At 47.0% G+C, this 23,361-nt stretch overlaps 1 protein-coding gene across 2 annotated transcripts in view; it reads left to right on the top strand.

Moving 5' to 3' along the window:
• Positions 1-23,361, top strand: part of GNPDA2 (glucosamine-6-phosphate deaminase 2) — a 123,658-nt gene that overhangs the window by 87,968 nt on the left and 12,329 nt on the right. The window contains exons 3-6 of one of the 2 annotated variants that reach the window (XM_086962695.1): positions 3,517-3,618; positions 11,121-11,303; positions 12,556-12,740; positions 13,932-14,106. In XM_086962695.1, the coding sequence (XP_086818821.1) occupies positions 3,517-3,618; positions 11,121-11,303; positions 12,556-12,740; positions 13,932-14,106 (645 nt within the window). The remainder of the gene's footprint in view (positions 1-3,516; positions 3,619-11,120; positions 11,304-12,555; positions 12,741-13,931; positions 14,107-23,361) is intronic. The other variant, XM_086962697.1, reaches the window with a different exon arrangement.

Genomic DNA, 23,361 nt, shown 5'->3' with positions numbered 1-23,361 from the left:
GCTGTTCCCCTGCGAACTGTAACAGCCCCGGTGGTCGGCCGGGCCTTAATGGGGATCTTCTCCCGGGTGGGCTTCCCCCGAGAAGTCGTCAGCGACAGAGGCACAAACTTTATTTCAAAATATATGAGATCCCTCTGGCAACAGTGCGGGGTCACCTACCGATTCACGACCCCCTATCACCCTCAAGGAAACGGACTAGTCGAACGGTTCAACCGCACGCTCAAGGGAATGATCGGGGGGTTGGAAGAGCCCCTCCGTCGCCAGTGGGATGTGCTACTCCCGTGCCTCCTCTTCGCATATCGAGAAGTCCCCCAGAAGTCCCTCGGCTTCAGCCCTTTTGAACTCTTGTACGGACACCCTGTGCGAGGGCCCCTCAGCCTAGTCAAAGAAGGTTGGGAGATGGCCCCCCTGAAGACCCCTCCAGACGTCTTCAAGTACCTCCTGACCCTACGCAATCAGACCAGACGATTCAGAGAAATGGCAAAAGCGAATCTTGAGGCCAGTCAGGAGGACATGAAAAAATGGTACGATCGAAACGCCTCCTCCATCGAATTCGAACCTGGCCAACAAGTGTGGGTGATGTCCCCCACCGAACCGTGTGCCCTGCAGGACAAGTGGACGGGGCCCTTCAAAGTGGTCGAGCGCAAGAGCCCCGTCACCTATCTCATCGATATGGAATCTTCCCGGAACCCCCTCCGGGTCCTCCACGCCAACAGACTCAAACCCCACTTTGTGCGCTCGGAGCTCAGCCTCCTGATGGCTACAGACAGTGGAGCGGAAGAAGACTCCGAGCCTCTCCCTGATCTCCTAAAGACCCGTGAGAAAGATGGTTCCGTAGACGGGGTCCGACTCTCAGATGCCCTCACCCCGGAACAGCGCCAAGGCTGCCGGGACCTCCTGCTGCAGTTTGCGACCCTGTTTTCCCTCACCCCAGGGGTCACCCCCTGGTGCTTGCACGACGTGGACACTGGGGACAGTCCCCCTATCAGACATCGGGCATACCGCGTACCAGATCGGGTACAGGCCTGCATCCAAGAAGAAGTGTCAAAGATGCTCACGCTCGGGGTCATCGAGCCCTCGGACAGCCCCTGGGCCAGCCCGGTCGTGCTGGTCCCCAAAGCTGCTGCCCCCGGCACCACTCCTGAGCTCCGATTCTGCATCGACTATCGGGGCCTGAACGCTGTCACCAGAACCGACGCTCATCCCATCCCCCGAGCAGATGAACTGATCGACCGCATGGGGGCTGCCCGCTACCTCAGCATCTTCGACCTGACAGCGGGCTATTGGCAGATCGGTCTCACACCCCGGGCTCGAGAACGATCCGCCTTTTCCACCCCCGATGGCCACTACCACTTCAAGGTCATGCCATTCGGCATGAAGAACGCTCCAGCTACTTTTCAGCGACTGGTGAACCAGGTATTGGCGGGACTCGAGGAGTTCAGCGCCGCCTACCTCGACGATATCGCTGTGTACAGTCGCCACTGGGCCGACCACCTCCACCACCTCCGAGGTCTTGCAGGCCCTCCAGCGGGCCGGCCTCACAATCAAGGCCAGCAAGTGCCAAATTGGTCAGGGGTCCGTGACCTATCTCGGACACCAAGTGGGAAGCGGTCTGGTGGCCCCTCTTCAACTCAAGATCGCTGCCATCCAGTCCTGGCAGCCTCCAGTCACACAGACCGAGGTCCGAGCCTTCTTGGGGCTCACCGGCTACTACCGGCGGTTCGTGAGGGACTATGGCAGCATTGTGGGGCCCCTCACAGAACTCACATCCAAAAACCACCCGAGGAAGGTCAACTGGACCCCAGACTGTCAAGCGGCCTTCGAGAAACTGAAGGCCGCCATGTGCACTGCCCCTGTGCTCCAGGCCCCCGACTACAGCCGGGAATTCATCGTACAAACTGATGCCTCCGACCATGGCATCGGGGCGGTCCTCTCCCAGTTGAACCCCGAAGGACTTGACCAACCAGTGGCCTTCATCAGCAATCAGCAGACGCCTCCTGGCCCGAGAACAGCGCTGGAGCACCATCGAGAGGGAGGCCTTCGCAGTGGTGTGGGCCCTCAAGAAGCTCCGGCCCTATCTCTTCGGTACCCACTTCCGGGTGCAAACAGATCATCGGCCCCTGCAGTGGCTAATGCAGATGCGGGGGGAAAATCCCAAATTATTGCGTTGGTCCATCTCCCTGCAGGGGATGGACTTCACTGTGGAACACCGACCTGGCCAAGACCACGCCAACGCGGATGGCCTGTCACGCTTTTTCCGCCTCGACGAGGAGAGTCCCCAAGAGGATGGGTGACTCTCCCCGCCTTCAGCTGGGGGGGACGCATGTTGGACAGGCCACATGAAGGGCTTGCTCCCTCCCCGCAGGCCAGGGCCCAAGCCCCGGCCCTCCAGGTGTTACCCACAGAAGCAACCCGCACCCCGTCTCCTACGGGACTCCTGCCCCCGGACGTCTCTGTATCATGGGGCCGAACCACTACCGGCTCCCTCGGCCGGCCCGGCCGCCATCTTGTACACTGCACCACGAGGCCGCGTGGCCTCAGCTCGACCCTGACCCTGGGCCTGGCCAGGCCACGACATCCCGGCACCACCATCCACCCAGGAGGTGAACGGACCACTTGGCAGGTCAATGGGAGAAAGAAGTGTCGATGGCTCTCCCCCGCCAGGTGCCGATCGCCCCCAGCCTCCCCGGGCGCTGGCTCCACCCCCCTGCTGGGTGTCTGGACTCCCTCATCCCGGACCTCCCGACCTCCAAGTGCGAGGGTCCGGACATCAAAGGGCGCCAGACCTATAACTGGGGCAGCTCCAGAGCAGGAAGGCAGTTGTATCCTGGAGTCGAGAGACACAGTGAAGAACTCATCCTTGACGGACTACTGGCGCTGCCGTAGCCCTGCCTTGTGAACTATCGTCCTGCCTGCTGGCGGTGCCGCAACCTTCTGCATCCTTCATCCTCGTCGGGACCTGCTGGCGCTGCCGCGGACCGTTGTAACGACCACCTTCACCGGGACCTGCTGGCGCTGCCGCGGACCTTCGCTACCTACGTTCATCTCGGGACCTGCCGGCGCTGCCGCGGCCCGTCCACCTAGAACGCCGAGCTCGAGGATTGTGAGCTATCCATCATATCATCGCACCTACCAGATTGGTAACAAGACTGTCCCGCTACCCCCTTTCCCAGCCAAGAGACTAGAATCGAGGGGACCTCTGAGTCCTGACCTCCTTGTACCATTCTATCGTACCTAAAGATTGCTTATAAAGAACGTTAAACCTTATCTTTGTGTGGTGTACATCTGTGGGGGGGAAGTTACTCGTCTGTACGATCGCTGGAGACGGCTCTCCCCGGAGACCTCTCCCCTTGTCCTCGGCCGACCCTCCCGGTCCGTCTAACAATACTGTGGTGTCAGAATGTTTTTAGCATAGCTGTTGTCTGATGGAAACTTTTCTTCTAGTTCAGCATTTCATTGACGATGCAGTTATTGAACAAATTTAGCATTATGCTTTGTCTTTCTTCTTGTTTACAGGAAGCACGCCATTAGGGAGCTACAGAAAGCTTATAGAATATCACAAGAGGGGAGACCTTTCTTTTAAATATGTAAAGACTTTCAACATGGATGAATATGTGGGTAGGTTATTTTTGTTTTACTTCAGTTATTTCCAAGGCACACCCTTTAACAAAAATAGACAAAATAGATGTTGAGTAGTTCTTTTTCATTTCTCATGCTACGTGTTTGCAGGATGAACAAGCCACATCAGATCAAGGGGCATCAATAGTTGCTATGGAAAGAATTGGTTTAAGAAGTATTCTGTTACTTTTTTCTTACAATAAATGCCATTTGTGAGTTTGAAATAATATTGTACGCAACGATCCAAACTATTTAGGGACATCATAGAAATGGTTACAAAAATTAATGTTTATTCTTGCCTTCTTATTTTGCAACATACATACCCAGATGACAAACTACTCTATGTCACTTGTGACACTTCTAACCCATCCTAGCATTTTAGCCATAAGCATTTAGCCTGATGAAATATTTGAGCCCATCCATAAAGGGTTAAATGGAAAACTAAAAACTCCAAAAGGCAATGCAGTGCCTGCTGTTGGCTAAATACCAGGACTGGCTTAAGGTTGTTCACAGAAAATTGGGCGACCTGAAAAATCTGAACATATTTAACAATTACAACATTGAGTTATGTTTTTATCCCTTTTAATAAATGCAAATACATTATTGCTATAGTACTGTTAGCAGCACAAACGTCACATAAGCGTCCAGTGTTATCCTTTATCAGAAATGAATGGGACCTTGAGGGTTATTTGGTGCTCCCCTCCATCTGATCTCAACTAAAACCTGACTAACAGGAGTCGTTGCCGAAGGCCATGGCAGAGTGGCACTCTGCTCTCCTTTCAATAAGATTACAGCACTGTTGTTAGCATGATTTTCTGTGTTCTCGAAGGGAATACTAAATGTTCCACTTGGTCAGAGGCAGGTCCTCTCCCTCCACTTCACGCCCTCGGGTGCCCCAGACTGTTTGAGCACTCTTTTTATTTTTTGTTATTTTAAAAAAACCTTTATTGTACAGTTCAATAAAATTACAAGCACGGGCCAACAACCACAGGGGCCGGCCGCAACTCAAGAATAAGAGCAACAATATTATCAAATGACACAGCTCTTCAGCCGACAACCCTGAGGTCCGGCAGTGAATCGGGATAAACATTGTATTGAGCTCACAACACGTTACGGGATAAGATGAAGGTTCCATTTTATGTTTAACCCCCCCCCCCCCAACCTAAAAAGCGAGGAATAAGAAACAGACATATCTGGTACCATACATTCAAAAGCTATGATAAAGTGAGCAGGTACAGAAATAGGATAATCATAGATCAATTTAAAGGGAGCGACCGAGGCGCCTGCGCTAGCTAGCACAAAACAGGATGTACGACAAAGCGATCTATAGCCCAACGCATTTGCCTGCACACAGACCCCGCCCACACATTGACGCCAGGATAGAAAAAGAAGTACGGTTACCAGATACCGGAATACATACGAAATCAGGATAATACCCCAACATTATGAAAGGAGAGCGAAAGGAAAGCATGAGATAAAGAAACCATAAAAACTAAACTAACTAACAAAACTATAGACCCATCCCCCCACCCTGCACCCCTGCATATGGCTTTCGCCTGACCCCGTCTAGCAGCGTGCCTGTCGCCCCCGACTAACTAAACTACAAAAAGTAAAAGAAGAATGGAGGAGGAGAATGTCGTACAAACTCCCGGTCACCTTTCCTCCCCGCCTGAAACGAACAACCCCTGTCCTAAGACCACAGAATACTCAAAAATATTATAGACCGAGCCAGACAGGGGAGACGTTGAACACCGCCCAACCTCCCGCAAGCATTACGTTAGCGAATCCCTTGTCCTTTAAAGCCCGAAATTAGACCCAGACCAACAGTCTCATCCTTGACCCCTCCAATCTTTCATGCGGACTCTGTCCGGTAACACCATCACCGCCCCAGGAGAGTCAAAGTTCATAGGAAATTCAATTAAGATTAATAAGAGACCAGTCGGACATATTGAGTCTCTGCAAGCATCCACCACCGGTAAGATCTCCCTCACCAACATGCAGTCCAGATATCCTTTCCTCCGTAGATGTAAAAGAACCACAAGGGTGGGAAGGGACGGTAGTGACTTTCGGTTTTTGCTAGTCGTAGTCTCAAGGGGTGAAAAAACAGGTAGCTCCACAATAATCGGCTGCGATGGTGAATGCAGCGATACCCCCAGAGAAACAATTCCGCAAGTATTCTGCAAACAGGTAAATGGCGTCAGAACTTTATCGCGCACGGGGTCTCCATCCTCCTTTACTACGGGCATCGTGGGAGAATCAGTTCGTTGAAAGTCATGCAATAGAACAGAGTCCAGACTCAGTCGCCCAGTTTCGATATCACCAGCGATCATTTTATGGACAAGGGTCTCCAGATGCAAGTGAAGTGCCCCGATGGCGGCCATTACGGTCTTCAAGGACGGCTCACAGTTCGTCCGATCCGCCTCCACTTGCTCGGTTTCAAGCATGGGCGGGTTTCTCAGAGAGCCGGGTATCTCCGGGAGAAGAGGCAAGAGCGGAGCGGACTGCAACGGAGGGTGCATTATCGGTCAGCAGTGCGCCACCGCAAGCGAGGGCCCTGGCCCAGCAGACCCGGGAGGTGGTGACCCGGTCGCTGGGACGGGGACTCCCCTCCACAGCCACAGACGAAGCCTATCACCAGTCCTTCAGTATAAACCAAACCAGACGCTCGCCACCAAAAACAAGCCAGGATAACCTCCAATGCAAGAGACCGGACCCTGTCTGAGTCCCACGGCCGATGTTATTCAACTGCAACTCGGCTGGGCAAGTACTCGAGGCCCCGGCTCAGAAGCTGGGTTAGGCCGAGATCTTAAACACGACACAACTCCGTCAATCTGGGCGATAAATTTCTCGGGACCGCACCGTTAGATTCAGCAACAGTTCATCCACACGGGGGTCGGGCGTAAAATCAGGATATTTGGCAGGATCATCAAGCCGCAGACGGAAGTCGGCGGAGCCGGGAGCCTATGCGGCCATCTTGGTTGCTGCGTAGCTCCTCCCCCCTGTTTGAGCACTCTTAGTACCATGCGTCACAAATGCTCCAGTCACTGTGATGGTGGGTCGCCCTTCCTGATCCTGAAGTCCTGCTCCAGCTGGATCTGGTTTGGTGTTTGTGAGTGCCAGGTGTCTCAACAATTCTCTGCGTTGAATATCCTGTCTGCCTGAAGGTTGTTTGTGCTTCATTCGATTTTCCTACATTCAGTAACCTATCAAGGATACATTGGTTGCATCCACATGTTTCAGCAACACAGTGGCTATAGGAAGGAGTCACCCTTACATCTACCAGATTCTGGAAGACGGTGCAACCATTGTCTCCAACTATTAACTGGTGTTAACAGCAATTCTGGTGACCTCACACAACTAGTCCCACTCAAGGTTGCTGGATCAAAATCTTCATTTAGCTCATATACTCATGGGTATTTGTTTGTAAAGGGGTTTTGTGCTTCACTTATTCTGCCCTTCATTTATTTTGTCCTTGTTATTTTCTTTACCTTTTCTTGTTTGTTGCCGGATCGGCCTAATGCACCAACAGTCAGGCTTCTGGGTGTAGATTATTTTGGCTTGCAGTTTTCAGTAGTTGGTCCCGGTTAAACTCATCAGTACTTGTTAGGCCAATTACAGTCCAATGACATTTTTATTTTTTTTAGTTTTTATATAGCACTAACCCGGCCCGAAGGTATCAGATCACTTTACATGAGCACCAGTTGCATTACCGACAGACACATTCATTTTGTTAGGTACGGGGAGATTATTTGATTTGCCCAGAATCACAGGATGTTGAGCGTCCCTGCCGAGACTCCAATCCGGTTCCCCAGCTTCGAGGTCGACCGCTCTAGCCGTTAGGCCACATCCTCTCCCCAACTTCTGTTAATTTTGCATACATTGCACTACATCTCTAAGGGGCTTTCTAGAATAGTGGCTCAGGAGGGCTGGATTCTTGCCAGAATTTCAGACAGTCCGCCCCTTTACAAAAATGTGCATATTATGCATCTAAATATAACCTGCTTGCATAGTCAGTATTTATATTGAACATATGTCTTTGATCCAGCCCCCTGACCCTACATTAAATGCCACAGATTTAGAGCTATGAAAAAAATAACATGGAAACCTGCTTCAGACCTTGGAGTTCATTTTGAAAAAGAGAAAATATAATTAGGTACGGGTGTGTGGTTTTCAGACGTGTACAACAGTTGTAATGGTGCACCATTCACTTCTTTTAGTATCGTAGTATCTATATTTACTATTGCTGCTAGTGGAGTTAGGATTTCCTACTGGCCAGTTTCTTCTGACTGCCCAGGGACGATGATTATGTTTAGTAGTTGCAAACAAGGGAAGCTTGGACCTCCTCTTTCAGTGTCATATAAGGTATTGATGGCTCCCGCTCAGGACAAGTGGGTGGCGCATTTGGCAATATACTTGGGAGTAGGATTGACTCTATGTATGAAGGAGATCATGGAATCCAACTTTGGCAAAATTCATCAGCAATCAATTGTGATCTTCAATAAGTGGAATCAATTACATCTGGGGTTGATTAGGAGGTGTAATATCATTAAAATGATCATTCTTCCCTGATACTTGTATCTCTTTAGGTCCATCCCTCTTTATCTTCCTAAGGTTTTTTTTTCAATAAAGTCAAATCCTGCTGGCAGAAATTAATATGGAGTCACAAGAAGCCCCGGTGCAGTATATTACTTCTTCAACTATCCTGGGATAAATGAGGTCTCTCTCTCACGACTTGCATGGTTCTCGTTAGGGATCCATGGATACTGGGGAGCAAGTTCCCAGATTATCTCCCTTCTGGGAGGGGATACTACTGCCTTCCGCCTTGGTCTGATAGATACGTTGTACTGTAAGAGGACCAGAATCTAGACCTTGAGGGTATATTATCCGATGTTATCCTTCATAGCTTCCAAGAGTGTTGGGAAGAATATAAACTTTGTACTTTGGGATAAATATTCAAGGGTGTCTTACTTCTATCCTACGAGACTTTATGGCAATGGTTTTCCTTTCCCATATTGTTTTTTTTTTAGCTATCTACAAATTAAGAGATGAGATTCACTGTTCTCAAAATAGGTTTCAAGATTTCGTTATGAAAGGCCCCTGAAGGGGAGTATCTATGTTGCATACAAGATTATTCTCTTAGCTGAGCTCGAGAAGAGGGCTGATATATTTCAATAAGTGCGGACAAGTGGAGCAGACACCTTGGGTCGGTGGTGACTGCTGAGGGCATCACGTTTAGTAATTTTCTTGCTTAGAATGTCCTCAACGTTGCACGAGTCAGGGCCCATCATATTACATATATTATGGAATTCTATTTTACGCCTCACTGCTTATACATCATGACGGTGCGACAAGGCAGAAATGTTTTCGATATGGCACTGACAGTGCCAATGCAGGCCATATCTTTGCAGTAGGTTGATCTATACTCGCTTGTTGGGACCACATTTTCAGGAAATTTAATGGGTTCTTTTAAGTAGACATTTTTTGGGACCCGAAGCTAATCATATTGGGGCATTCACCTGCAATACCACACAATACTGTAGGGATTTATATCTTTGACGTCTCACTGGCCAGACTGGTTCGGGCTCGATATTGGCTATTAAGCACGGCTATAAGTTTGATGGCATGAATTCCTTAACACGGACTCCCTGGAAAAGGCCACCTTAGATCAGCAGAATGAGTGTAGAACCCAGTTATTTTGGATAAGGGGATCAATAAGGGCATGGATGCGCCCAACGTTGGCTGGCCAAGATATGATATCCTCAGACCGTTTCTTCTTTTTCCCGGTATGATTCGCTCTGTCTGATACTCCCTGCACTTTAGGTTTTTCCTCTAACTGCTCCCCTTTCATTATAGTGATTGTTTTTTTGCCTTTTTGTTCTTTCGCTATGTATTTTGTTATGTATTGCTCTATTTTGAAAAAATGATGCTTCATGTCAAGTTTGACATTTTCTTTACATTCCTAGTACATTCTTGGCAGAAATGCCCCTCTGTGTGTACACTTAATGATTAATTTTAGTCTTGCATTGATTACCTGTGCACCACTGGTCAAGGAATTCAATAACCAGGCTGGTTGCAGCCCCAACTTCATCTACGTACATGTCACCAATCCCCACATACGTCACTTTTGCCCCCCTCGTGATCTGCTCACTTCTTCATACGCTTCTGAATCTCCAACTAAATGGGCATTCAGTGATCACCACCCCAATTGGAATGTCTCCCATCACACTACAGAAAACTCAATAACATCTGCCCAGTCATCCTTTCCTCCACCACGGAGTCACCTAAGAACAGCCACACATCGATCATCCTAACTCTTACAGTGGAAAAGGTGGCTTAGACTACGTTGCACCTCTCAATGTAACACCAAATCTGTAAAGTCACATACCAGCAGATAGTTTACAGTTGATCATAAACAACTAAGGAGTGACTCCGTGAAAAAGATAAAGTGACAAAAATAACTTTAGTTTGTTTGGTTAATAATACCCCCCATAAACCAAAAATTGGATCCAGTGAAGGAAAACGGTCACTGGACGCAGCCTATGCCCAGTTGTGCCTATAAAAAAAGAGAAAAGTCTCTTTCTTTGTAAAAGGACCCTCACTCACCACTAGTTGGTGACATGCTTCATCATTGGGTCCCCGCTGGGGTGGCCGAATGTCTCCCCAGCGTGCTACAACGCCTGAGGTAAGCGGAGCAGGATAGTGTTGAGTGCGACAGTGCTCTAACTAAAATGTGAGAATAACTGTGAGTGCCAATTAAAAAATACAAGGTTGAAACCTGTAAAAACGTTTAATAAAGGTCAACCCGTATTCAATAAAAACAGTGTAAACGGACAAACTAGGTTCTATATTAGGAAACCTGTGTCCTTAGTGAAAATAAACGGTCAATATGTTTCTGCTGCTACATATGCAATTTCGTGCAGCATTCGTCAGGACCTAGTATAATATGAAAGGCAGGCCTCCGGTGGTGTGTGCGCGCTAAGGCGCACCCTTCCGTGAGGCACTAGATGTGAAAAATAGGAATAACTCACAGTTGATGCCCGTGACAGCTCACTGAATTTCACAGGAGCGAAAAAACATTGCGAGAGGGAGATATTTTCTCCTTGGGTTCTGACGAAGCGGGAAACCTTCACGCAGCGTCACTTCCGGGCTGACGACAACCGAGAGTATAGGTACCGGGCGGGGAGGTCAGGAACTGTACCGTATCCTATAGTATATAGATGATTAATCTCCCTGGACCATGGAACTGCTCTGCTTTCAGTATTTAACCCATGGCTGCTTGTGATTACCGTTGACTGCAAAAGGGCTTTACAATGCAGCTTGTATATAAGCTGCACATTGTAATTTGGTAAGTAATTTAATTCTTAAATTGTAAAATAAAATGTATTCCCAAATGTATAAATAATACAAAGTCATTTCTTTCTCAGCAGGAAATGCAGTTGTCCCACTTTAACTTGCTTATTATTTTTGTAAGTCATGCCCATTACTCTTGCATTTGTCTTTAGGTCTTCCTAGAGATCACCCTGAGAGCTACCATTCTTACATGTGGAACAATTTCTTCAAGCACATCGACATAGACCCTAATAATGCTCACATTCTTGATGGCAATGCCCCAGATTTGCAGACAGAGTGTGAGGCATTCGAAAAGCTGATCAAAGAAGCTGGCGGAATTGAACTATTTGTTGGAGGTAAGAAGAAGCTCTGTTCAGTAACCCTCCCCGTGCCGATGAATCTTTAATACAGGCACATAATATGATAAGTACTGTTATTTTTTTGTAAACACTACTGATTTACTGGGCTTAATGCAGCATGTAAGTTCTTTGCAAACCAAGTTCCACAAATGAACAAAATAGAGTTTTTACACTGCCTTTCTTTTTGTTGAATAAAGAAGGAACAATTTCAATTTCACACTATTTAATAATTTTACAAGCTGCCTAAAAGCACCCCCAAACACTTTTTATATTATTACTTCCAAGTTTTCATATTTTTACACGTCTATGCCTCTTTAAGGACTTGATTACCAGTGACCTAGAGGAGTAGGTGCTATTTATTGCACCTGATAAAATCTGATTCCCCATGGAATTTGAGTGCTCTTATTCCAGGTTTTTGGGAAATAGCATGAGGATTTTGGTTCTTATTGCACCAAAATGCGCATGTCATGGTAAATGTCATACTATTTTCCCCTATATAATTCTGGAAGGTTTGACCTACCAAAGTTTAATGAAGGTTTCAAACTTTATCCCACTTGGTAATTACTGTGTGCGATAGGTGCAATACGCTCGACACAACTTGGTATTCTGCCCCCTTTGCTGGGGTCAGAAAACTCTGGCCTGGTTACAATCAGAATATTGCTGAGATAAAAAGCTCCTGTAAGCATTTGAAAAAGCTGGGCAAACACAGTTTAGCTTTTAACAGATAAATTATGACCACCAATCTATAACAAGTGGACAACTATTGCTATAGGTAAGTGACATCTTTTCTCAATCACAGAATCCTTTTCAAGCTCTTGTTTGGTCTAGTTTTTATTTTTATTTCCTTAGCACCTTGAACATATTTGGTTTCCGATTTCGGAAACAACAATGCAACAAATTATTTAGTAACAATAGTTTTGTGTAGCAGTGAGTGGAAGCAATTTGGACTACAATCCTACTATATTAACATCGATTACATGGCATAATAGGTCAATATTTTTAGTTTGCCAAGACCAAGCTGTACCCTAGACAAGAGTCTCCTAGAACTGAGAGAGTCTTGTTATTGAATCTATGGCCTACTACATAAATATTTGAAGTTTGAATGTGGTACACAGTATTTATGGAATTAACATTTTCCACTGAGATCCAAGGTCGGCATGGCTGTGCTTTAGGTTCAGATAATTTAGAACTCTTTCAGTTTGATTTTCTCTTTTTTTAATTTTTAATTTTTTGTCTTGTATTTGTGAAGGCATTGGCCCAGATGGCCACATTGCTTTTAATGAGCCAGGATCCAGCTTAATGTCAAGGACAAGATTAAAGACTTTGGCAATGGATACCATTTTGGCAAATGCAAAGTACTTTGATGGTGATCTCTCCAAAGTACCAACCATGGCATTGACTGTCGGGGTGGGGACAGTGATGGATGCCAGAGAGGTAAGAAATTCAATATCACTTAACAACAGAGCTGAGTATTAAATGTTCAATCTTTTAAAGATCTACACTGTACTTTTACTTATTATGCTATTCAGAGGTATTTGCAAAGGAGGCATGAATTTATATTGGTAACCTACACTCATCATTGGTTTCTTTAGAGTTATATTGTTGCAGAATATCTTTCTAGATGGACATGATAAACCATATTTTTCAGATTCTACGACTAGAGCAGTGGCCACGGTAACAGTTAAATAAAATAATAAGTAAAGTGCAAATAGACAAACCATCCTCCTTGATTGGAAATACTATGTGATTAAAATACTGTCATAAAAAGTAGGCAGCAAGTACAGTTCTGTATAATACTGAGAGCTTTTAAAGATTTAAATATAGCAGTATGGCTGTTCTGGACTAATATCATTTAAAATCTTTTATTCAGTTTGGTCTATTTTAATCAATAGAGTGGTTAAATTGAGCAGTTGGAGTTAGTCACCACTGTGACTCTTACGTTTGTTTTCCAAGATCCATTAATGTTGCTACACTATGTGATTATTGGGACCTGATATGTTAAGTGGCACTTAACAGTAGGCTGGGTCTGGTTGCTTAGTGGACTAATGCGTCCACTGTAGGGGCCTGCATTTGAACTCATCGTTCAGATCTGGGCGGGTTCATTCATCCTTCTGAGGTCAATAAAATGCAGAACATTGAGTTGGGTAAAAATATACATCTGTTATTCAGTGCCAAGATTTAATTTGTGGTGCACATGGCTTTATAAATGCACACTATGTTATGTGTATGTTTATGGAAGCATATGCATAAACCCGCTTATATCCAGTGGTTAAAGATTGTATTCATGATTGTTAGGAAACTGGGACTGGAATTCAGACCATATGTGCCTCCAAGACCCCCAGCATTTTTACCTTAATAAAAGTGGTATTTCGGATTTCTCCCTAGCTTATCTTCCAAAAAAGGGTGACTCCTGAGGCAATCTTTGACTAGATGAAGAATGATGTGATATCATTTACAGATAATCATATCCTTCTAAATGTCCTTAGCTAGAAACAGTTGGAATTGTGTTCCAGCATCCTCTGAATGTTGATATCAAATTTGAAATTCTTTTTAAAATCTTAGTACATAATAATCACAGTGATAAAGTCTCACAGATATTTTGTTTATGAATTTCATACTTTCTAGGTCATGATTCTCATAACAGGAGCTCATAAAGCATTTGCCTTATACAAGGCCATAGAAGAAGGCGTGAACCACATGTGGACTGTTTCTGCTTTTCAGCAACATCCTCGCACAATCTTTGTTTGTGATGAAGATGCTACTTTGGAACTGAGAGTGAAAACTGTGAAGTATTTTAAAGGTGAGTGTTGGTGTCGTGCTGCAGAGTGAGACGGGTATAGAATATTGCCATCATTGGATAGGGTTGGTTTATTTTTAGAAGAATAATGATAATTCAGCTATTTGTACATACATTGAGACAAAAGAACATGAAATTCTAATACCGTGTAAGCTCCTTTTTTCAGTTCTGATTGTAAAGTTCCCTAACACTTTTTGATGACAAAAGGGATGTAGCCAAAAGCCTGATAAAATCAGTCAGTCATTCTGTAAGTACTTTCAATGTAGGTGGAATTTCATGTTTTTGTGTTGCTTAGTATTTGACAGAAATGAGCAATACATTTTGGAATAATATTTGAAATCACTAACCCTGCCAACATATCAAGGTTCGGTAGCAACTCAAACCCCTTGCAGTTATTTCCCCCCCTGCATTGTTTATTTCCCCTTTCGCTTCACAGGCTCTCAAAAATTATCCATGCTGTTGTACTTTGTAAACAGAAGCCTGGTCGCTGAATACTAAACGAAGATCTTGAAGAGCACCTATATGTAGCACATGTGACCATAGTTTGGAGGTGCAGCTGAGATGATGGAGGTTAGGTACATAGTCATTGTAGGGAGGCTGAGTCGTAAAGTTATTAGTTTCATTAACAATAGAAACAAATTGACAGAATTTGAACATAGTTTAAGTGGAATTCTGTATGATACAGACAGTGGCATACTATAGAGCAGGCTGATATGACATCTTTACTGACCAGACACAACTTCTCAAATTTGCTTGTTTTAGTTTATTTTCCTTGGATACTTTTAACACATAAGCTGATTTCTAAATCACTAAGATTAATCACCAGATGTTCATTCTCCTTGACTGTATCTGAGAACATACGTTCTTCCTCTCACCTTTCCTACAGTTGTTGCTTTGGCCCGTGTATTCAGGGACTGTAACCCGGAAGGCAGAGCAGAGTGGAACTCTCATCTGTGCTGTAGCCGAAGGGCTTTGTGTACTGAGCAACTTGTACTTGTGTTAATATCTGAGTTTCAGCTTCGTAATCCGTCTTGAGAGTGGTAAATACACGTTCACAGTTCAGGCAAACATTTCTGAGTTGGCACTCCTTTACCAAAATGCATAAACTAAAATAAATGAAGCAACATTGATATGGAAACAGAAGGGTTAAGTATGCCGTCAAGTTACATGGAGCAGATGAATTTGGCTCCACTTACAGAGCAAAAGATTCGTTTTACATGTAAACAAATAAAGGAAATGCTAAACTTCACAATTGGAGAAATGCAAGCTGATCATCTGATAGTGATAAATATGTGCCTTATATTTTCAGTAGAAAACAGATAATGGACTGTGTTGTAGAATGATATGTATGGAAATGCGTTTGCCCCAGGTTAGGAAATTATAAGTAATGGCACCAATGATGATATTGCCCCTGGACAAAAAAGTGACTTGACAGATGACATTGCCTGGCATTTCCTGATGCTAATCCTCAGATACAACAGAATACATTGATTAGATTCTTCTTGTTGGACAGAGATATAACTGTCGAAGAAGCAGTGGCTTGGCAGTGGGCAGGGAACTAGTATTGGATCGTGACTAAAGCCAGAATTAATTCTGAAATTGGAGACTCCGTCTTTTGCGTACCATGACATTGCATAGCCCCTTTTGCTGAGAGTGACGAGAAAAAGGGAATAAGTGTCCGGACTTCCTATGCCTTTTTGTCTTGTACTTACCTGATGACTTTGAATGTGACGATGTTATAGAAAAGTCCTATGATGACCTCTCTCGACAGCGAGAACACGTCCTTGACTTAAACCGGGATCGGTCTTGCTTGCCTTCTTATGATGTTCAACAACATAGAGTTTGGCCCTACTGTCCTGGGTGACTTTCAAAAGTATTGGAATGCAGTCGCTGCATTACTGCGAGGAGCTCAGACAGACACCGGAGACAGACCTTGTAAGGGTCCGTCAATTACATGTGTTTGTGGCAGTCACTGCAGGATTTACAACTTGTACTTTCATTTCAAGGGGATATGTGCCTCTTGCACACTGGAATACCTTTTAGAACACGTTCTTTTTTCAGGTGAATGAAGCGAGGGAGCGAGCTCCGGGTGTGCATTGGAAGGCTTGGAAAGAAAGAAACACTGAATTCGATGTGCACAATTGTGGTTGCAATGTCATTTCCCGGGGTGGGACTGACTCAACCATGAGCGGCACACCACCTGTGGGCAAATGAGGGAATTACTGAGAAAAATCTCCAGATAAATCTGGCGCCTGGGTGAGAAATCTGCAGTTCGGAGTATCCATCAGAAAATAGTTTTTAAGTGCAAGTCACTGTAAGGCCATATTAAGATTACATTTCTACATGCCCTACTTTTAATAACTGCCTTGTGGGCTGCAAGACCTACAAAAGGGTGACTTACGAATATTTAAAATGAAGAAAAGGTAGGTTTTCTCTTGTCAAAAATGGTTATTTTGACAGGTCACACTGCAGGTTCTATATACTGCAGCAGTCAGGCTACTCAGGGTAGGCCTGAAGTCACTGTCAATATGGTGGATGGTACTATATATGCTTTAGTCCCAAATTTAAATTCTAGATCCTGAGTGTATTTTCTACAAAAGGACTTGCAGGCAAGTTAAATGTGCCAATCAGGGATGAGTCAGTCTAACCATATTTCGAGGGGGGAGCAAAAACACTTTACTACTGGTTAACAGGGGTAAAGTGTACAGAATTCTAATAATTCTTTTTTACACTCACTCCTCATGTTAGCACCCATGGTTATTCCCCATTCACTATAGGTAACATCCGGGTATGCCCCACTAGTAGTCAGAGTCTCAAGAGTCCATTACGACTCTGATTTGTAGTCAGTAATTTTCCAGTGCACACATACTCAAATTAGCAGCAAAATCCCCAGGGGCTTTTAGGCCTGAATCAAGTCTTACCTGCTCTGGCAAGAGGGAAGAATTTAGAATGCAGAATGTGCCTCGTGCACTATGAGCCTCAGACTCCGACCAAAAATGTTATCTTTTGGCTTAGGCTCTCAAGTTGCTGTTCTGTGGTTAGAAAGTACACCGAGCACCAGCCAAAGGTCCAGGTACTAGGCAGTACCTGTAGGGGGTTAGGACTCAATCTCACGGGCTACACCTGTGGAGCCCAGGGCAGGTCCAGTGGCAGCTGGGCACTGTGCAGGTGCAGGGCTTCTTTAGCTTTTGCGTCCCTGAAGCTTAAGAGGAGGCTAGCCAATTAGCCCTAGAAGTCAACTCGCTGGTCCTCGGCAAAAGTGGGAGCAGGTCCAACCCTTGGTGCCTTTCTCCACAAAGTCTACAGCAGGAGCAGCCCTTCTCTTTCAGAAGTCCAGTCTTAGTTCAGCAGGTGCAGTCTTTCTCGTTGCAGCCTTTATTTGTGAGGTCCAGAGGTTCTGCAGGTGCAGTCTTTCTTCTCTTGTCCAGCAGTGCTTTGAGGCTGGTAGCCAAGGGTGCCACTTTTATGGCAAGTTCAAATTTGTATGTGGGGAAGGACTCCCCAACCAATGGGGCAACCCCTTGCACTTTTACATGATGTAAACAGTGTTAGGATCCTTCTTTACTGGGAGATAGCTGTGGGCAAACCTCTGTGGTTTGCCCAGTATTATCAGTCACACCTCTTGAAAAACTTTCTGCGACTGGATTCAAGCCCTGTGGATCCTGTCATTGGATGATGACGCGATGGATCCGCACCTCGTGTGCCTCTGGTGCTTGGAGCACAACCATCACCCGAAGTCATTCTCCGAGTGCCGGGCCATGAATCTGAAGGCTTTGCAGGTGCGGTCTTGAAAGCTGTTGGAGGCCCGGCGCTTGGATCCATGTCACTCCCGTTCTCGAACGAGAGGAAGGTCCTGAGAACGGTTGCAGAGCCCGCACACCTCATCCCATTCAAACTTTTCAAAATGTTCAGGTAAGCACAAAAATATAGTCGATCTTCGACTCCCCCCAACCCCCCCCCGCAACCCCCCTTGTCCATGGGCCGACGAAACATGGGACACAGAGCATCGTCGCTCTAGGCTTCCGTCCTCTGAGCCTCGTTCTGAGACAACTCCATAACACCCCATTTTTCCAGGAGCATCTCCTGTCCGATTGCGACAATTTTTTGAGGCCCTGTAACTCCTCTTTGGTCAGTCTGTCTCAGCTGGTGCGCCACTGGATCCAGAGGGCCCCCGTGGATTAGTTCCCTGATCCGGATCGACATTGGTCGTTCCACCTCAACCTTCCCCGACGTTGTTCCCAGCAAAGAGGTTCCCGATGCCGACGTGCCCCGGTCCGCATCGACCCCATCCTCGTCTCTGACTTGGACACAGAGCTGGACCAGCGTCAATCGGCATTGGTTCCAATGCTGGAGGGCAAGTTTGTCCTTGTGTTCGTCCCCGGTGTTGATTTAGTCCCTAGCGTTGATGAAGAGGACTGGGAGTGGCCGCTGGACCCTTTAACTGACCAGCTTGAAGACCCCATGGACTGGCGGATAAACCTGGGTGAGGCCAGTGGGTTGGACACTTCCCCTGACACTGGCTTGCTTTCTTCCTGTACCATGCCTATGGATGAGTGGGGCATCTTAAGCAATGCTGGCGAGAAGGACAGTTGAGGTCCTTGACCTTGAGCTGCATTCGGTGGCAGTCAGCACTAACCTCCTGACAGAGGTGCTTCAGCATGCAGCTTCAACCTCCGAACCTCTTTTGCCTTTTAATGAAGCCCTCACTGATGTCCTTCTGGGCACTTGGCCCAGGCCCAGCACAGGGCTCCTTTGCACAGGACAATCGCCCACTGCGATGGCCCTGCTCCAGGTGACCTAGCGTTCCTTACATAACATCCTTCCCCAGAGAGCTTGGTTGTACAAGCCTCCTCTTCCAAAGGCAAATTTATTTCTGCTCCCCCTGATAGGGAATCCAGGAAGCTGGACAATCTTGGAGAGAAGATGTTTTCTACCTCCAGCTTGGCATTGCGGCAGTGAATACTGCTTGCCTTTTGGGCCGATACTCCCATACCATCTGGGATACGATTGCGCAGTTGCTGCCTCAGTGCCCGGAGGAGGCATGGGCTGTTCTCTCCCAGGCAGTTGCGGATGGGAGAGACACAGCAAAATTCACCATTCATTGTGGACTAGACACCGACGACTCACCAGTCAGAACAGTTGCCTCGTCGGTAGCACTACAATGCTACGCCTTGTTGAGGACTTATGGCTTTTCAGGGGATATCCAATCTATTCTGATGGACATTCCCTTTGATGGCTCTCACCTTTTCGGCAAGCAGGCAGATTCGGCGCTTGAGCGCTTCAAGAAATCTCAGGCTACGGTCAGATCCTTGGGCCTCATGGCTACAATCCGCCCCCCTCAGTCTGCCTTTGGGCCTTTTTTGGCTATGGAAGGGGACCCAGCCACGTCCTGTCCAGCCCAGCCACCGAATAATGCAAGCTATCCAGCCTCTGCATGGCTGCGGACGTCGGACCCAGCTGGCGCCAGTCCACCCTTTCCCCTTCTGCCACTGTCTTCAAACCTTCCTAGTGCAACGTTTCAGGCCCATCATCGGCCAGTCAGAGGCAGGATTCGCCATCACCTCCTCCACTGGCAGTCCATCACTTCGGACCGGTAGGTTCTGCTGATAGTCCGGTAGGGCTACTCCCTCCCCTTCGAGACTACACCTCCCTCCATGCCAACTCCCTACAACCATATGTCAGAGGATCCTTTGACTCTTCTCCGCGAAAACGTTATGGCTCTCTTGGCCAAGGGGGCTATAGAGAGGGTCCAGAAGTAGGTTGTGGTTCTCATTCCCGCTACTGTCTGGTGCCCAAAAAGGACAAAGGCCTGCGTCTTATCCTAGACCTCCGGACCCTCAACTTCTTCCTTCGGAAGCAGAAGTTCAAACTGCTCACTTTGGCCCATGTACTTTCTGCCCTAGTCACAGGAGACTGGATGGTAGCAATGGACTTGCAGGATGCTTATTCCCATATCTCCATCCTGCCTGCCCACAGACATTACTTTCAGTTCGTTGTGGGCCACAAGAACTTTCAGTTCACCGTGCTCCCCTTTGGCCTTACCAGTGCCCCATGGGTGTTCCCGAAAGTGACAGCAGTGGTCGCAGCTCATCTGTGCAGATCAGGGGCACCAGTGTTCCCCTAACTTGATGACTGGCTGTTGAAGGGGGGCTTGCCGCAGGCCGTTGTCTCCCACCTCGAGACAACAGCAGACCTCCTGTACTCGCTGGAGTTCACTATCAAAGTGCTGAAGTCCCACCTGACTCCCTCTCAGACGCTCCCTTTTATCAGAGCGAATCTGGACACTGTGCAGTTTCGGGCCTATCCTCCAGAGCAGCGAGTCCGGGATATTTGAGAAATGATACAGATGTTTCAGCCTCTATCTTGAATTTCCGTGGAATGACTTTGAGGCTGCTGGACCTCCATGGCCTCCTGCATCCTGCTGGTGGATCATGCCATACGGCATAAGCAGGCTCTTTAATGGGACCTGAAGTTACAGTGCGCGCAGCATCAGGTGAATCTTTCCCACTATGTCCAGATATAACAGGGAACTGCGCAGCAACTGCAGTGGTGGCTGGCGAACCATACTTGGGTCAGAGGCAGATCCCTCTCCCTTCACCAATCAGATCTGACAGTGGTGATGGATGCGTCACTCCAGGAATGGGGCGGCCACCTGGGAGAGGCGGAAGATCAGAAGCTTCTGGTCTCCAGCGGAGACCCGTCTCCATATCAAACTTTTGAAGTTCCGGGTGATCAAGACTAATACTGAAGGCATTCCTTCCCTCACTCAAAGGGAAAGTAGTGCAGGTGTTCAGGGACAACACCACTGACAAGTGATACTGCAACAAACAGGGCAGGTGGGGTTGTGGACCCTTTGTCAGGAGGCTCTCCACCTCTGGACATGGCTGTAACATCAGAGCATATCCCTGGTGGTTCACCACCTGGCGGGTTTTCTGAACGTCCGAGCGGACAAATTCAGCCATCGGTGTCTGCTTGATCACAAATGGTGTCTCTATCCGGAGGTGGAGCAAGGTCTCTTTCAGCGGTGGGGAGAACCTTGGTTAAATCTGTTTGCCTCCAAAAAGAAAGAATGCGCGATGTCAGCAGTATTGCATGCTTGGAGGTTCCATGGCAGTGCTCGCTCGGCTATTCTTTTCATTACGAGTGGAGCTTTGTCCTCCTCTACCCCTTTCCGCCTTTACCACGTCTGCCCAGAGTGCTCAAGAAGATTACACACGACTGGGCACAAGTCATTCTTTTGGCTCCTGATTGGGCACAAAGAATCTAGTATTCCAACCTTCTGAGCATGGCCATCGATCCTCCGATCAGACTGCCCCTTCGAGAGGATCTGTTGCAGCAGCAGGGGATGGTTCATCGCTCAAACCTGTCCATTCTCCACCTCTCTGCAAAGAGATTGAGCATGGCAGTTGACCGCATTCGACTTTCCAACCAAAGTCTGTGATGTCATTTTGGCAGCCTGGCATCCCACCACAAAAATGGTATACGCCTGTAGATGGAACACATTTGTGGCATGGTGCACAGCAAAGGCTGTTGATCCTCTTTCTGCCTCTCTTTGGGAGGTTCTATTGTACATTCTTTCTTTGGCCGGGCATAGTTCTGCTTTGGGCATTCTAAAGGGTTATCTTTCGGCTATGCATGTCTAAGACTTACAGATCAGCCGCCTTTGTTCAAATCTCCAATTGTCAATAGGTTTCTTAAAGGCGTATCTCACTTGTTTCCTCTGTCTCCTTTCATAATGCCTCAAAGAGATTTAAATTTGGTCTTGATTTTTCTTGTGTGTGCTCCTTCGGGCCTCTTCATAATTGCCCCCTCTGGCTTCTAACCCTAAAGACTGCTTTCTTAATTGCCATCATCTCTGCTCGCAGAGTTAGCGAGCTCCAGGCTCTACCATCCAAGCCTCCTATCTGTCTGTCCATCCTGATAAAGTGGTGCTTCGAACAAAAGCTTTGTTCTTCCCTAAAGTAGGACAATCCATTGCACTGCCAACCTTTTATCTGCCCCCGCATCCCTCCAAGGAAGAGAAGAGACTCCACCGCCTGGACCCAAAACATGCGTTGTCTTTCTATCTGGACTGTACCGAAGACTTCTGGGTGGACTATCAACTCTTCATTGGCTACGTGGGTGCCAAGAAAGGTCGGGCAGTGTAGAAAAGGACCATCTCTCAATGGATTGTCCTCTTCATTAAATTGTGCTACCCATTGGCAAAGAAGCAACCTCCCGTGGGTTTACGTGGCCACTCTACTAGAGCAACAACAGTAACCACTGTGTTGGCATGTGGAGTCCCAGTCCTGGATTTCCCTCAGGTGGGAACGTGGGCATCTCTGCACACACTTACCAGACACTACTGCCTGGACAACCAAGTCCAGAGAGTTGGGTAATTTGCCTTTTCGGTCTTCGAGGACTCCCTCGGGTGATCTTGGTTTGCAGACCCTCCCCCTGGGTTGGTATTGCTGGGGTATCTATTCTACAACTAGAAATCTATATCAGATAAGTAAGTTACTTACCTTTGGTAACAATATATATGGTAGAGACATATTCTAGTTGTAGATACCTTACCGCCCCACCCATCCTCCTCACTCTGCAAACTGATTTCTAGGGATAGGGACTCCCGTACAGGGCCCAGTTTTGACTCCCCAATGGTCAGTGTCTTTCATGGCTCTGTGCTTCTGGCACGGAAAGTTGTGTTAAGAACTGACGTCAGCATCCCCGGTCGGCGTCTATGTAGGTCCTGCGATATTTCCGGCATGCATGAGGCTGACGACTGACATGGAGCTGACCAACGCCAGCTACCAACGTGCAGGGGTATTACTAAAGAAAAATCTCCGGATCCAGACTGACACCTGGGGGAAATTTTTAAAGGTAAGGAATCTACAACTAGAATATGTCTCTACCAGATACATTGTAACTTACTCATCAGAAGTGGTAGTCTCTTTGAAGCTGGACTATCTGTGGCCACAGCCCTTGGATCACCATGTCAGCGGAAGATCACACCTCCTCCCTCTAGCAGACCTTTTGTTCCTCTTTCTTGAGAGCCATTCACACCTCCTGTTAGAGCACACGTACTGCACTGGGGCTGATCAGCAGGTCCCAGTGCATTTCGGAGTCTAAAAACCAGGTGCATCATTCCCAAAAATGTAGGGTTATCATGCAAAAAGAATCCTTTCCTTACAATCACCATGACTTTCTTAAGTGTAGATAAGTAGTTAGAAGCTATCACAATCTAGTGTGCCCTGTATGAAAGAATCTGCCAATCAAGGC

The sequence above is a fragment of the Lissotriton vulgaris genome, chromosome 3_1, assembly GCF_964263255.1.
Source record: "Lissotriton vulgaris chromosome 3_1, aLisVul1.2, whole genome shotgun sequence".
NCBI classification, from domain to species: domain Eukaryota; kingdom Metazoa; phylum Chordata; class Amphibia; order Caudata; family Salamandridae; genus Lissotriton; species Lissotriton vulgaris.
The sequence above is the reverse complement of the archived record's forward strand: the minus strand, read 5'-3'. Positions and strand labels throughout refer to the sequence as shown.